We start from the raw sequence: 14763 nt of genomic DNA on the forward strand, positions 1-14763 counted from the left end.
TACCATTGAAATTGAAACTCTATCCTTGATTTAAAAAGGGGCTTAAAAATAACCACCCAGAATCATCCCAGGATCATTGTACAGTTACAAGACTTGCTTCTAAAATGCAGCAATGCATCAGACTCAGACTGCATGGGCATACTAAAAGCTGTGTCAAAATATCAACCTGACGTTTTATTATGGAATGAATGAACGTACTGTGAGGTGGTTGTAGATGAGCTCAGACCAGCCAAACAAGTCAGCCAGCCGATAAAAGGCAGCCAACTTGCAGCGCAGCAGCTTCTCGCCCTTGTCGTAGGAGATGGAGTCAGAGCCACGCAGATCATTGACTGGAGTCACCATTCCCAAACCTGTGAAGAAAGAAAGAAAAGGCAATCTCACATACAACAATTAGATGGGTTCTGCCACTGAAATCTGACTAGAGTCTTTGTGCTGAAATCAACTCTGGCATGCTCTGCATTACTCATTGTGAGCACAGACACAGCAGGGCTGAGGTCAAGAAGTCACACACAGCCATTCTCTTCTCTGCTTACTCATATTGAGTGCCGCCATGCCTCCTTGTGGTGCTGCAGGGTACATGGAAGGCATACTGGTGGTCATGAAATCTGCGATCTGCTGCAGAGCCAATAGGCTTGTGGGCGTCTTTCCCTTCTTCAGCTGATCCTGGATCATCGTCTCTAGCTCCTCGCAAAAGGCCTGGAGGGCCGTTGACACAGACGCGACAAACAAACAAAAAACAAGAAAACGAACAAATGATCAACTTTGAATTTTAAAGGGTGGTAAGAGTAACTTTCAGAAACAGGGCAAATCCTAAAGGCAGAAATAACCACGGATCTACACAGATCTAATATTAATTAGATTCAAAAATGCATAAAACTGAGCCTGTATGAAAGGGCAACTTCTTCAGCTTCTCTCTGCACAGTAAAAACTTACACATCAGTGCTTTTCATGCATATAATCGACCTCTGAACAAATTTTTTCACTGTCCTGGGCATTCTGCTGACGAATCAACGAATCAAGAGATTTCTGAACATATGAACCATGACCTGACTCTGATCCATGAAAACCAAACAACATGAACAAGCAGAATTAATGAATACGTCCTACTGACGGGGCTCTGTAGGATCATGGAGACTCTCTTCCTCTGCTCCATCATGTTGAAGTCCTGTCGCAGGTCCGGTGCCATGTTCCTCTCCCTCTGGTACTCTGGACTGCTCTCATCTACCCGGTCAAAATATCGCTCCTTGTGGGGGGCTGTGGTGGGAGGGGGGGCTGTCACCACCCCGGCACCTGACTCGCCGTTCATCCTGGGCTGGCCTCCTGTAACCGTGTCAGAGACTACTGTTAAACATCTAATAGAGTAAAACAAATAGTAACATTGTACATTTCTTAAGTGGGTTTGTGTGGTAGGCTTAATGTAGCTCTTACGGTCATAATGTAGTCTGTAAAATGAGAAAGAAATTGTTCAATTTAACACTAATTCAAAAACTGCTAAACATATAATTTGAAAGCAATTCATGTTTTAAGTGGTTATCCTTTTACTAGAATATAAATCAAAATTAGTACTTTCTGTGTGTGTTTTGATGGCACACCTATGTACTGTCTGACATACAGTATATAGATTTCCATCATAACAGTCAACACCATCTGTATTTGAAGCTTGGTTACAAAGTGCTTTAACTTAAGGAAGTTTCCTGTTGTAAAAGAGGAAATGAGAATCACCCATCATTAAACCAGAAAGCCAATCATGCAAACCATACCGCCCTTACATCCTGCCTTGGTCATGTGACCACATAGAGGTTATCATTGATTTCCACAATGTGTTTCCTGAAATCACAACAGCACTCCACTGTCAACTCTGGCCAAAGGAAATAAAAGAAACTGAAAATACAGCCAGCTGTATCTTGTTATTTCATAATCTTTGTGATAGATATTTACTTTTTTTTTTTCTTCATTTAGATAGGACAGTGATGCAAAGTCAAAAGCTGGGAGAACAAACAAGGGGAAGATGAGCAGTAAATGACCTTGAGGCGAACTCAAAATCAGGCCTCTGCTATAGCCTTACAGTGTATGGGTTTCCCTGCTCAGTCATGTGAGCTATAACAGTGCATGTTCTGTTATGTTGTTGACATGACTTATAGCATATAGCCCGCTAATTCTAACAGTTACTTCTTACAGCTTTGCATATTACCTAAAGCAGCTGCTATAAAACTATAAACTGACAACAACAATAGTGAGGGATCTGCAGACATGAAGCCAGATTTATAGTAGATCCAAGTTGATCCTCCTGGCTGAGTGCTTGTAAGGATAAATAGTTTGCAGCTGTCTGTCACTGGACAAAGTACTCAAGTGCTGACTCTGAAGGGCACAGACAAACTCATGAGGAAGCGTGTGTGTGTGTGTGTGTGTGTGTGTGTGTGTGTGTGTGTGTGTGTGTGTGTGTGTGTGTGTGTGTGTGTGTGTGTGTGTGTGTGTCTGAGCCAGCCCATTAGTTCAAATCAATACAAATTGTTGAGCCAAAAGTGCCATGACAACAGCATACTGAACTCAAAGCATCCAGCATCACAGAGGGAGCTGACGGACCCTCTTTTTTCTCTTCCTGTCCGCTTTTATTGGTGTTCTGAGATTTTCCACATCAATAACACCAATATTTCCACAGATCTGAGGTCACGAATTTAAATCAGGACTTGGTTTCCCGTTTTGCAAATTCTACACCAACAATACTTTGTCCAATTTTTTTTACTTAATAAACTTAATCTGTACAACAGATAGGCAGGTTGTAATACCTTCATGTGTGGTATAGTCAGACCAACAATATAATAATTAAAGACCACTGACAGAGACCAAAGATAAGTCCTAAACATGCACCGTCTCTTTATTAAAGTGTCTTTATTAAGTATGATAACAGGTGTGTATCATATCAAAGTAATTATTGTAAATCTAATATTTAAAATCTAATATCAGTAAACATGTCACTTAAACACAGTAAAGCACATCACAAAAGTCTGAGACCCATTAAAGATAGCAGTTACATTTAGCAGCACTAGTTTGGCTGGTCAATTGATTTACCTCCTAATGCTTATGGGATGTCCAACTTTAGTGCCATTTGTTGTCCCCTATGCATTTCAATTAAAGGCTTTTGGCAGACCTCTCACTCCAGCAGTGCCGAGATACAAAGTAACTGTTGCTTTTACTGCTTGGTTCCATCTTTTAATTGCACTTTTATACATTTGCTTTTATTTAGCATTATGTTTAAAAAAAAAGACCCTTATTTTAAGATAAATGTGTTTAAATTCAATTTACCAATTACATTCAAACTAAACATGCATTTCCTACATTTTGTGCATTCTATCAAAAAGGTTAGTGTATAGAATTGTCATCATTTTTAGTATTACTCATTGAGCAAAATAATGAAAATGTAAATACTTGAAACAAAATAATCCTTACGTCTTCCACGTGTAAGGAAACTCCAGACTCTGTCCAAAGAGGAGACAGCTGAGGTTGACATGGCTATCTTTGCAATGGCATTCGTCCCCAATTTCCTAAAATCAAGCACTTTTATGTTCTTCACCTTTTGTTTTCCTATCTGTTGCTTTCCTTTTGTCATAAAAACCAACTTAAAGTGCAATTAAGAAATAAGAGAATGAGAAAAGACAGCGAGGCTGCATACTCTTTGAAACCATTCAGGAAAAAAACTCAGTTTTGATTCAGTCATGTAACTAGGGCGTGAGTTATTGACAGAGGAATACAGAGCACTGAGATCTGGTGCCAGACACTCATTAGGGAGAGAGATCCTCTGTCCCTGGCCTATTAATGATGCAAGGGAATCTCCAAATAGTAATTTTTTCCATGTTGTTGGTCAATCTCTATCAACAAAATATACTTTATTTTTTAAATGTACAGCATAAAATGTTACATATTTAATAAAATTTGTCAGCAGCACTGCTTTGATTGTGTACTTTTGCACATATATTTAAGCCATCTGCCACAAATCATGGAAGATCTCAACCTGATGAATCATTATGAATGAAGTCACTGAAATATATGCCAATCACATAGAGCCTCAATAGGACTAGAAAAGCAACTTTTACAGGTCATAGTACAAAGCTTTCTGCTCTTCAGCCATTAATGTGTCATGTGAAGCTAAAAGGTGTTAATGACGGATCCTCAGTACATGAAGGGGCAAATCAATCATTTTAAAAACTGAAGCAGTGGCAGCTTTTGTCACGCTGCTTAAAAATATGAAAAAAATCGACTATATTTAGTTTGATGGAGAGCTGCACAATTAATCACATTTTAATATCCATCCCAATTTTCGCTTCCAATAATTAAATGAAGTTTTTGAAGTCACCAAGTAACAGCAAATCAAGCGATACCTAAATCAGCGCCAAGTTAATGCCTCCACGAGCCGATCACAGCTGTTCCCAGCACGGTGCAAGTTTCCTGGACTAGTATGGATAAGTAATACTACAGATAGACAGATAACCAAAGTCAAAGGTGAACATCACCATCCATTGTTAGGAAATAATTTTAGTGATGTTAACCAAGAGGAAATCATAGAGTGCTGAAGAGCTGTTGTTGCACTGCAAAGCAACATGAATTAAAGACTTTATATTTTGCCTCTAGGAGAGGCACGTAGGTCAAGTGGACCTCATTGTCTGCAAAAATGTTTTAATTACCAGAATTGTAGCTCAATGTAAATGTATTTCAGTTAGTGTTACGTTTTGGTGAAACTTGATTCATTATTTACAAATTTTCTTCTGAGAAATTCACTGAATTTACATGAACGAGGAGGACAAATTTTTATCTTTATGCTAAAAATCTGTACATTAGCTGCAATGTAGCACAACATGGATGTTAAAGCACTGTTATGTTCACACGAAAGTGTAATAAAAACATTTTTGTCACTAAAAATGAATAATCAGAATCTCAATACAGATTAAAAAAAATAGTGATAATCATTTTGGCTCTAGTGTGATGTGCAAAACATCCAGAACGACAACTTAAAACCCAAAGAATGCTCTTTAAAAAGGTGCAATAAGTGTAAGTATTTTATGCATGTATGCAGGGATCATGCAATTATCAGACTAACCAATCGGGCCAATCCTTTTTCACTTATCAGTATCAACATTCTTCTTTCACTCCTCACTGATCCCCCACCTAAAAAACTGACTGTTTACATATCACGAGTAAAATCCTACCAATGCTGAGCAAACAGTAACATTTGGAAGCAGCTCTGATGATCGAGCAAAGCTGTGGTTTGAAGGTGGGCAGATATTGCTGAACTTTCAAAAACCATCACAATCGCCTCTGCTGAAGTTGCAGCACCACACCAGCTGCCCTGATGCCCATGTGCCAAATTAATTAAATCAGGCTAAGAAAGACAATTTGCATCACTTAGCGTCCAAAACAGCTGTTACATGCTGTTGCAAGGCAGTGACCTCTTCTAGAGTAAGCTATTCATACATCATAAACTTTTTAAAATCACTGTACAATCATTTCACTTTATTCATAATAGCTACAGGCAGAGTTGAGACTAACACATACCAAAGCTATCTGACAACACTGCAGTGTCTGCAGTTCTTCAAACACTGACCCATGTCAGAGTGGGTTACCAGAAAAAGGTCTCAATGCTTCCAGACAGTTAGTCACATCTTTTTCACTTTGATTTAATTTGCGGAAAAGCCACGTTACATTTCCTGTTGATGGTGTTAACTGTTAATGGCAATGAGGCAAAGAAATTGTACCCACAGTCAAGAAACGCAGAAAAATCAACACCACAATACAGAAATATACCTTTTCATGCTGAGTGTAAAACACACCAATTTAGAGCCATCTGAGAAGTGGAGAAAGTTTGCCAGCATTTTCACAATCTGAAACCGCGTGAATTGTAAGACCGCAAAATGTTTATATGATATTTCACAGAATAAGTGCATAAATAAACCGCGTTTGATGAAACTGGACTTTTGTGACTTACTTTGGTTAGGGAAAAAAAAAAGAACCTACAGATATTATTGACACTAATGGCCCACAGCATTTTATCGCAAGTCAGCAACATATCAGCATTATCCATTTGAGCTTAATGCCCTAGAATCAATATCAAAATTGAGACTGTTTATAAAAGCTTTAACTCTGCATCTTTTTCAGTCCATTAGCACTCGGTGGCAATGAAGAAATTTGTGCTTGTGTTGAAGTTTCTAATCAGACAAGTACTGATAGGTTTTTTGATTTTAAAAAAAAAATGTTTTGGAGATACTAATAATTAATAAGGTTCTTTGAGGCAAAGTTAATATAGTAAAACCATGAAAACAACATTTAGGTCTGATTGGAATCCTAAATCTTGTTCACATTGAGCCAACTCTGCGGACTAAAGGACTGCAGGAACACTGTAATAGGATCCTTTCATTTAAAGCTGCCATCACCCTAGAATCCAAACCGGCAATGCACAATGCTAAAAGTTCTGCTTAGTGCTGCAAATTCAGGTGGAACCATGTATCTCTTAAATTATATTCAAACCACATAGAGGCAGATGAGAGAAGGAGAGCTGTGAGAGAAAGAAGACAAAGGGTACACAATAATCTGCTAGCTTTCAAATCCACTGCCATACCTGCGTAAACAAAGCACAGAAAGGTCAAAAGGAACATTTAATTTTATGCATTTAACAAAACCCTCAAACAGCACTGAATAAGGTCACTTTCACTGCTATCTCAAAAGCATTTGATACATAATTTCTTACTCCACTCAGCCTCACTTCAAACATCAACAGAGTCCCTCCAGCTGTTAAACAGCAGACACTGCAAATTCCAGCAGGAGCATATTCAGTGCAACTCTTTTCTGCTGTTTACAAGTGACAAATGATCAGATCTCAAAAGCGTTTATTCCTTGTGGACAGAGTAAGCAAAACATCATCAGACACAGAAAGTTTGCCATTTCACCAGGCCCTTTCCTCCTTTCTCCTAAGAAATGTAGATGCATGTGTTCAGCTGGCCTCAGCTCCTGTTAGGAGTACAGTTGCCTTGGAAACCAAACACATCACCATGGAAACACAGGACAGCCTATAAAGATTGCTGTTATGTAAGAACAGCTGTGGGCCAACATCACACTCCAAGGCAGTCAGTGTCAGAAAGCACGACTTGGAATTAATGTGCCACTCATTTAACTAGTTTGGCCATTCGCTATCAGACCACAAGACTACAAGAAAAGAATTCCACTTCCACTATGGTGCCATTTAGAGTATGATAGCAGTATATCCGGTTGCTTTTGCTCTTGGTTTCTTAGTCTGAAGTAGTCCAGGATTTTTAGTAGATGCACCTATAATGTCAATTTCAAGCTCCTATGTTGCCTCATTTTTAAGTTATTTCAGTGCATTTAGGTGTCCAAGCCATTCACCCACTCACCCTCCCAGGTGACAACAAGGCTGAGAGGTAAATATGTCTATCCTGGTTGTTATAATTTAATCTTACAGGAATTATTTTGGAAGCAAAGTTAATATCATCAATCATGCAGTAATGGATTAAATAGGACATTTTGGCTTTTGTAACCACACCCACTGGAAAATCCGTATTGGAAAGTGCTCTGTAGTTGCTGAATAGAGCTCAGGGAGTGTTTAAAGACTACCCTGCAAATGCCGGGGACTTTATAGCTACCTTTACTATCATCACTTCATCTCAGCAGTGTGTTCTCCGCCTTAACTAAAAATAAGGGACACAGAGGTTTGTGTAAAAATGTATTAGCTGCTACAAGACTAGCTGTGGGGTGGAGATGTGAATAATGATCTTTTGATACTGCATACTGGAGAGACAACAACTATGTTAACCCCAGCCTGCCGCAAAGGCAATCAGAAACAGAACTGAAGACTAAGAAACTCTGCTCTCAGGCAAGCTCTAGCTGATGAACAGTGTCAGACTCCCTTATCGCCAACTGCAGTAATGGCAAAATCCCCTTGTTTGAGGTCTCTCTTTTAACAGGGTGCTAAAGCTGATAAAAGAGCACATTTGGTTTCACACTGACTGAGGAAAGTGTGATTTTTTTTAAACAGCATTTGATTCAATATACGCCAAACAAATAAACCTTAGAAAACCCTGCAAATTACTTAATAAAAATAAGCACAAAATTTTAGATAAATAAGGTAGGGATCAGGGCAATATATTTACCGAACTAATGGCACACCTGACAAATTAATGTCCTATAAAATCTTATCCTGCCAAAAAAGAGCCATGCTACAGAACTTTCACCAGTAACTACCAATAGCCTGATACAGACTGAAAGTGACAGTCTGTCCACAGTTTTAAAGTATCACAACAAAATACTCCAGATCCTAAAAAAAAAAAAAAAAAAAAAAAAAAAAAAAAAAAAATTACACATAACATATAATGTAATTGCAAGGAGGTATTTCTGTAGTCTATTGATACTAGATAGTGGAAAAGGGGTGGGATTAAATAAGCTTATGCTTCTTCCTGCTCCTTTTTGAACATGGATGTTATTTGGAGTTGTGGTTGCTCGTTTTCCTTTTGTTTGCTTTGTTCATTTGTCTCTTTTAATTCTATTTTTTTTATACTTTTTCAACATGTTCAAAATAAAGATTCAATCAATCAATCAATCAATCAATCAATCCTAGTCACGACCTTCTACAATATACATTTTTACCCTTAAACAGGAAGATAAACAATAAGCTGTTGTACTAAGCAAATAACCACATTCTCTCTTGGTGACTGATGTTTTGAACTCTTTTGACAACACCCGATACAGATGTTTCCATACTCCAGAGACTGATGAGACAAGGATGGGCAGAAAAACAAAAACACAGACGAGGTGGCACATGAAGACCAGCCCCGGGCTTTCTCATCTCTGTGCGCCCGGCTCTTAATAAAAACTCCCAACCACTCAGTGTGTTCGTGCACACTTCAGTGTTATCATAATTTACTTTTGAGAGACGGAAGCTTGGACTAAAACCATCTTTTCCACATGACTAAGCTAAGACTAAAAGATCTATTTTGTTGTGTCCAAAAATATGCCAATCAAATGAGAGACTGAAAAGATTTGTTCAGGGGCAGGAAAAGAAAAACAAACAAACATAGAAACAGAAAGACCATTACTACTTTTTATCTGTTTTCAGCCATTTGACAGATGCTCTGAGACAATAACTCCTTATATCTCCAAGCTGGATGCCTATCATCACTGGGAATAAAGAATCCAATAGTAACTCTTGTATTTCTGCGTGTGTGAAAGCGTCATCTCTAGCTGCTATTACCAGAAAGAATGCATTAGGTGTCATTCCAGCTCTGCCCAGTGCATGTTGTCTTGTCTTGTTTTGTGCACTCCACTGAAAATTAAAGAAGCTGTATCAACAAAGCAATCTACCAGCACTTTTAGAGACTATTTCATTCTCATTAAATTAAACAAGCTAACGTGTTAAAATCAAGAGGCAGCAAATCAAATACACAATGCTGCTCTCATTAGCCATGTTTACACGTGCAAAATGTAAATCTAATTAAAACCTGTAATATAACGTCATTGTTTACATAGAAACTAAACCAAGTGATCTGACCATTACCTGCATTTACACACATCCAAGCATTTGACAAGCGCAGAATAGTCTAACTTTCTGGAAAACAGTAGAAGCAGTTGTCTTTTCCAATGTAAACAAACGCCGCATGTCACAGATTTCAGCTTCTCCCCTCTCTAACATTTGTGAAGTTTGTGTTATTTTTCCTTTTTGAACAGACCTTCAACTTGTTTTTGTTGTGTTGATGTAACAGACATGTAGAGCAAGAATAATTTCACCCTGAACACTGGAAGAACTATTTACATACAGATCAAACTGATTAACAATTGGAAATTTTAATCACCTTAAAGGAGCATGATCACATAACAATCTTCAAATTGGCATGTTTACACTTCTTTTTAATGCAGACAGGCTTTTAATGAGGTTGCTTGTGCCCATGTAAACAAGGCTATTGACATTAATTTACATTAATACTATTTTTTTCCTTGATCAGAAATAATGTCAAAAAAAGAGGAGGGGGCATTTAAACTAGGGCTGCCACAAACGATTATTTTGATAGTCGACTAGTCACCGATTATTTTTGCGATTAGTCAACTAATCAGATCATCATCCATTGGACGTAAAACGTACAGCTTATTGCACCAGCAGCATCTGCTCTTATATAACTATCATTAGCTTACAGCTTTAAGTGTTTAAGGTATGTGGTAACTAAAAATAAAGACAAGATGATAGTTTATTAAATTTTAATGAAATTTGCAGATTGTTTCGGTGAAGTTTAATAAACTCCTTGCTATCTAAAATATAACAGGACACCGGAGTAAATTCTCGAGCATCTCACACTTCTGATAATCAGTTGTCTGCTTGATGTTTATTCAGCTGTGTAAAAACGATAACTTTAGTCTCAGCCAAACCGATTTACTCAGGAACAAATAAAATACTAAAAAAAAAAAAGCCAAACAACAACATTTTTAAGTTATCTAAGTGACTTATATATGTTTAACCTGAGTAGCGAAAGACGGCGGTGGGTTTGAAAACGATTTGCTGGGAGTCCGGTGCTCTCACGGGCTCCAGTGAGCCTTGCCCTCAGCTAACTATCGAGCTAGTGGGTAACAGACGTCTCCGAAAACGTCGGAGCGCTTTGAAAATATGTGGTGTCCTGATAAACTGAGCAGATATTTGAGGTTTACACAGCTACATTCTCACCTGAAAATATGTTAAACGTTTATTTTGTGACCAGAAAGAATAATAAGAGTAATATCAAAACTAAGTAGCTGCCGCCATTGTTGGAAACTGAGCTGGGCTGCGCTATGAATTCTGGGACACAGTTTCTTCTTCTTCGGGGTTTAACGGCAGCTGGCATCCTTGTACATGCAGTGCTGCCATCTTCTGTTTCAGTCCGTTATTACACTCTTAAATCCTACTACTTATTCCTGCGTCTTTTGGGATCTTACAAAGCTTCAAACGACGCGTCGACTATTAAATCAGTCGTCGACGATTTTGATAGTCAACGTAATCGTGACTAGTCGACTAATCGTGGCAGCCTTAATTTAAACAAGTAATTCCTTTTTTCCATTTCATATTCAAACATAGGACTTAAGAGTCAAAGCTAAGTGAAATCTTGAAATCTTATTTTTCAAAATGAGACAACTTTTTTTGGTCCATTTTTTGGGGCTTTTTAAAAAACTTTGCATTTCTTGATCATGCGGTTGAAGCGAATCGCAGGAAATGTGAGAGGGGGAAAAAACAAAACAAACAAACAAACAAAACCACAGAATCGACATGCAGCAAGGAGTCTGCTTAGATCCCAGGGTACTCCAAGCACAGCTTGGCCAACGTCGACCCCTTAAGCATCAAGCATTTTTTACATTTATATTTTTTGTTAAATGCACACACTACAAACAAGGCGGGAGTTACACTGTGTTGCAAAAACAGATTAACTGCAGCCGAAACTTATATTTAAATTAAACTGAAATTTCTTTGCTGGCATCTAAGACATTATAATTTGTTGCTCTCTCACTGGTATAGGCTGTAAAAGTGGGCACTAAACTCTCCCTCTTTCATTTGTGCAGTGATGCATCCCAGCCAACACGGCTCCGACGTTCCATCTGTGCCTCACAGGGAGTGTTTCAGCAGGCTGGTAGTGCTATATTTACTTTGTGCTACATTAACTGCATCACCCTCAGTGGGTCGATGAGTATGGAAACGATATCTTTTGTAACTGCCATGACAAGGTGAGACACTTTTTAACCCTACTGTGAAAATGCAGTTCAAGATTCATCTGCCTGTCGTATGTCACATGGGACAGGGTGGTGGAAGACCATTCTCTGAAACAACACACTCCTCCCTGTGCAGCTTCCCTAGCATTACACTAAGGCCTATGCTATTCTGTATGCATGTATCTGCCAGCTAAATATGCAACCTAAACACAGCTGCATCAAATTGACATGATCTTTGGTGACCTCTATGGTGCAAATTAAAGTTCACCAATGACCATTTTCACATCTGCCACTACCACCTGAGATGCTGCTATAACTGATCACATATGGAGAGGAAGGAAGGAAAAAGTGAAACGGCGAGAAGGGAGCTAAAATGAGGAACACATTTTCAGCTGCACTGAAGTCAAGCGTGTAGGTGTGGGGAGTGGGAGTTAAACACAGCTAAACACCATCCTCTGGGAGTTTCGCTCATTCTGGCAGAGTTACCAAATCCAGGGAGTTACCGTGCCTCAACACATACACTCACAGACAATTTATCTTGGCAGTTTGGCTCTGATAATCCTCATACAGTACAAAGTGGGGGAAGGGACTTCCCAGCAGACTTTATAAACAAGCCAGACACAGCCACAGCTTAGGGGCTCTGTTCGAAAGCATGGGCCTCAAAACAAATGAGCAACTGTATTGAGATTGACCATCTTTCAATCATCCTTATTCAAGGTGAACATTTAAGGCTACAAGTAGATATTTTCTATCATTGTTTTAGTGCACAAATATGACAAACCTTTTTGTGAGCAACACCACGTTATCAAAAGGTGATCAATTTACAGTTGTATAAGCCACACTAATAAATGAAATTTATCCTTTAAGGATATATTTAAAACAACAACAACAAAAATCTATGTGGTGTGGTACCCACTCCAGATGCCATGCACATCAAGCCATAACACTTTTAGGCTTTCAGCTAGCCCTCATTTCTGTACTATACATTTCAAGCTTTCCATTTGACAGAATGCATTATTCCACGCGTTTCTCTTGCTCTCTTTTGAAAACCCTGTTTATTACTTAAAAGTGTGTGCGAGCCCATATTATCATGCAGGACATAAAGCTGTCTGACCTAGCACAGGAAACTGCTCCATCACCAGCACACACACAGCTGGAAAGAACCCAAATTTCTCCCCCACTCTTTGGAAACACACCCAGACTAGAGTAAGACCTGCACGGCGAGGAGCCTCTGTCCGACTAAACCTATCGACCCGAACAGCTAGAGGGGTCCAAATTACAACGCAACGGTAACTCTGCGCCAATAAATAATAAAATAAAAAATACCACCTCCACCATCACCATCACAGGCCTGCTAGGAAAGAATGCTAACGATACTTAGTGTAAAACATTCTGACTACCAAAGTGTGGGGTCCAGGGGAGCAGCTGAGCCCATGTGAATTGTTTAATAAAGGACAGTGAAACGCAGAAACAGTCGTTTAACAGTGCACAGCAGCGTCTGTGCAGACTCCCCCGCTCAATGGCAACATGCTAGCAAAACAGAGCCGAGCCTCACTGAACACACAGCGAGAAAGACACCGATATGAAGAAGCCGCCACGGATAAACACCGTCGCTGAAATGCAAACCAAGTTGATTATATCACCGCTTACCCTCTCTTTGATGAAATGGTGATATTTAAGCAGGACAACGGTTTTCGCTATTTTTCCTCACGGTGGGGTTTATCTCTCTGCGCTTGTCGTCCCCGCGTCGTGGCTCCGCCCAGCCGCCATCATCCTCACTTGGGTGCGGCAAACGGCCTAGTCCGTCCCTCGCTATTGGTCGTCTGGGAGCACATGTTAACCCATTGTAGCCGCTGATTGGAGGGCGAGTTATCGGCCCGCCCCGCCCCGCAAAAATGGCTGGATTTATATTTCAGTGTTGAAACTTAAAGCCTATTAAAACGAAGGGTACGCACCTGAAACCTGTCGCAAATGTTTATTTTTAATCAGCTTTACTCACAGCTACACTGCAGTGTAATTTTATTAAAATATATGCTGCAAATGTCATGTAACTCACTTCAGTCCCAGCTTAGATATTTTGGGAGCAGCACTGTATCACTTGCTACTCTTGACCTCCCAGGATTGTGCCATTGGATGCTTCACTGATCATGGTTAATGATGGTTTGTGGTAATATTCATTCATAACTTCCTCTGAGTGTGCTTGAAAAACAGTGGCACAAAAAAAACCCATACTGAAAATGGTGCATGTTTTTAGAACAGTAGTGGAAGTTTGTGATCATGTTGTGATTTGATTACATAATTTAAACATGCATTTGCTCATTCTCAGAACTCATTCAAGTGCACCAAATATATTAAGTAGTGATGATCTCTTGTAGGCTAAACATGAGGTAAGTAGAGGAGTTCGCTAAGGTTACTCTTGATTCTTTGCATCCAACAAAACTGTTGGTGCAATCAGCAAACTTGCAGTCATATTGATTTGATGATGATACCATGGAGGCCACTGACAGGGAGTGGGGTTAACAACAGTCATTGTAGGGTATATCTGTCGACAATCGGACACATTGGAAAGCTGGCAGCCAGGGGGCGCAGTTAACTCATTTGGGATAACTGCAGCAGGCTGTTTTTTCTATACAGTCTATGGCAGTAGATGTGAGGGCAATGGTTCATGTAAACATATTGACATGTTCACTATTTGCCACTAGATGGTACTGCTTTGTCAGACTTCAGGCAGACACCTGCTGCAGAGCAATACTGGTTTGCAGCGCTGGTAGGGCATAACATTAGAGTGTTCAAGGTATTCAGAAACATTTCTAAATGAGATTTGAAATTGACACTGTGCCGTTGTGTGGCACAGATGACTGTTTCTATTACTGCGGTCCAGTGTAAAATTAAAAGAACACAAACATATATAATCTAGCACCACATACTTACTGTAGCCTTGCTGCCTCAGGCAAACATATCAGCTGCCTTAGTTGTTTTGGTGTTCATAACTAGGCGTTGAATTCAGAGAAGTACCTAGGCTTTGTAAAACAAATACCATGC

The 14763-nt window shown here is 39.3% G+C and overlaps 1 protein-coding gene across 10 annotated transcripts in view; it reads right to left on the reverse strand.

Moving 5' to 3' along the window:
- Positions 1 to 13522, reverse strand: part of add1 (adducin 1 (alpha)) — a 29917-nt gene extending 16395 nt beyond the window's left edge. For 2 of the 10 annotated variants that reach the window (XM_085279791.1, XM_085279790.1), the window contains exons 1-4: positions 3448 to 3601; positions 1112 to 1320; positions 534 to 696; positions 199 to 350 (exon numbers count right to left, since the gene is read on the reverse strand). In XM_085279791.1, the coding sequence (XP_085135917.1) occupies positions 199 to 350; positions 534 to 696; positions 1112 to 1320; positions 3448 to 3508 (585 nt within the window). In that variant the 5' untranslated portion in view covers positions 3509 to 3601. Of the gene's footprint in view, positions 1 to 198; positions 351 to 533; positions 697 to 1111; positions 1321 to 3447; positions 3612 to 13371 lie in introns of those variants that run through there. The other 8 variants (XM_085279793.1, XM_085279789.1, XM_085279796.1 and 5 more) reach the window with 8 other exon arrangements.
- Between the last annotated feature and the right edge of the window lie 1241 nt (positions 13523 to 14763).

This window comes from Mchenga conophoros, linkage group LG7, assembly GCF_057382185.1.
Source record: "Mchenga conophoros isolate Kocher_MC1m ecotype Shallow Benthic linkage group LG7, M_conophoros_male_GT1.1, whole genome shotgun sequence".
Classification (NCBI taxonomy): Eukaryota; Metazoa; Chordata; class Actinopteri; order Cichliformes; family Cichlidae; genus Mchenga; species Mchenga conophoros.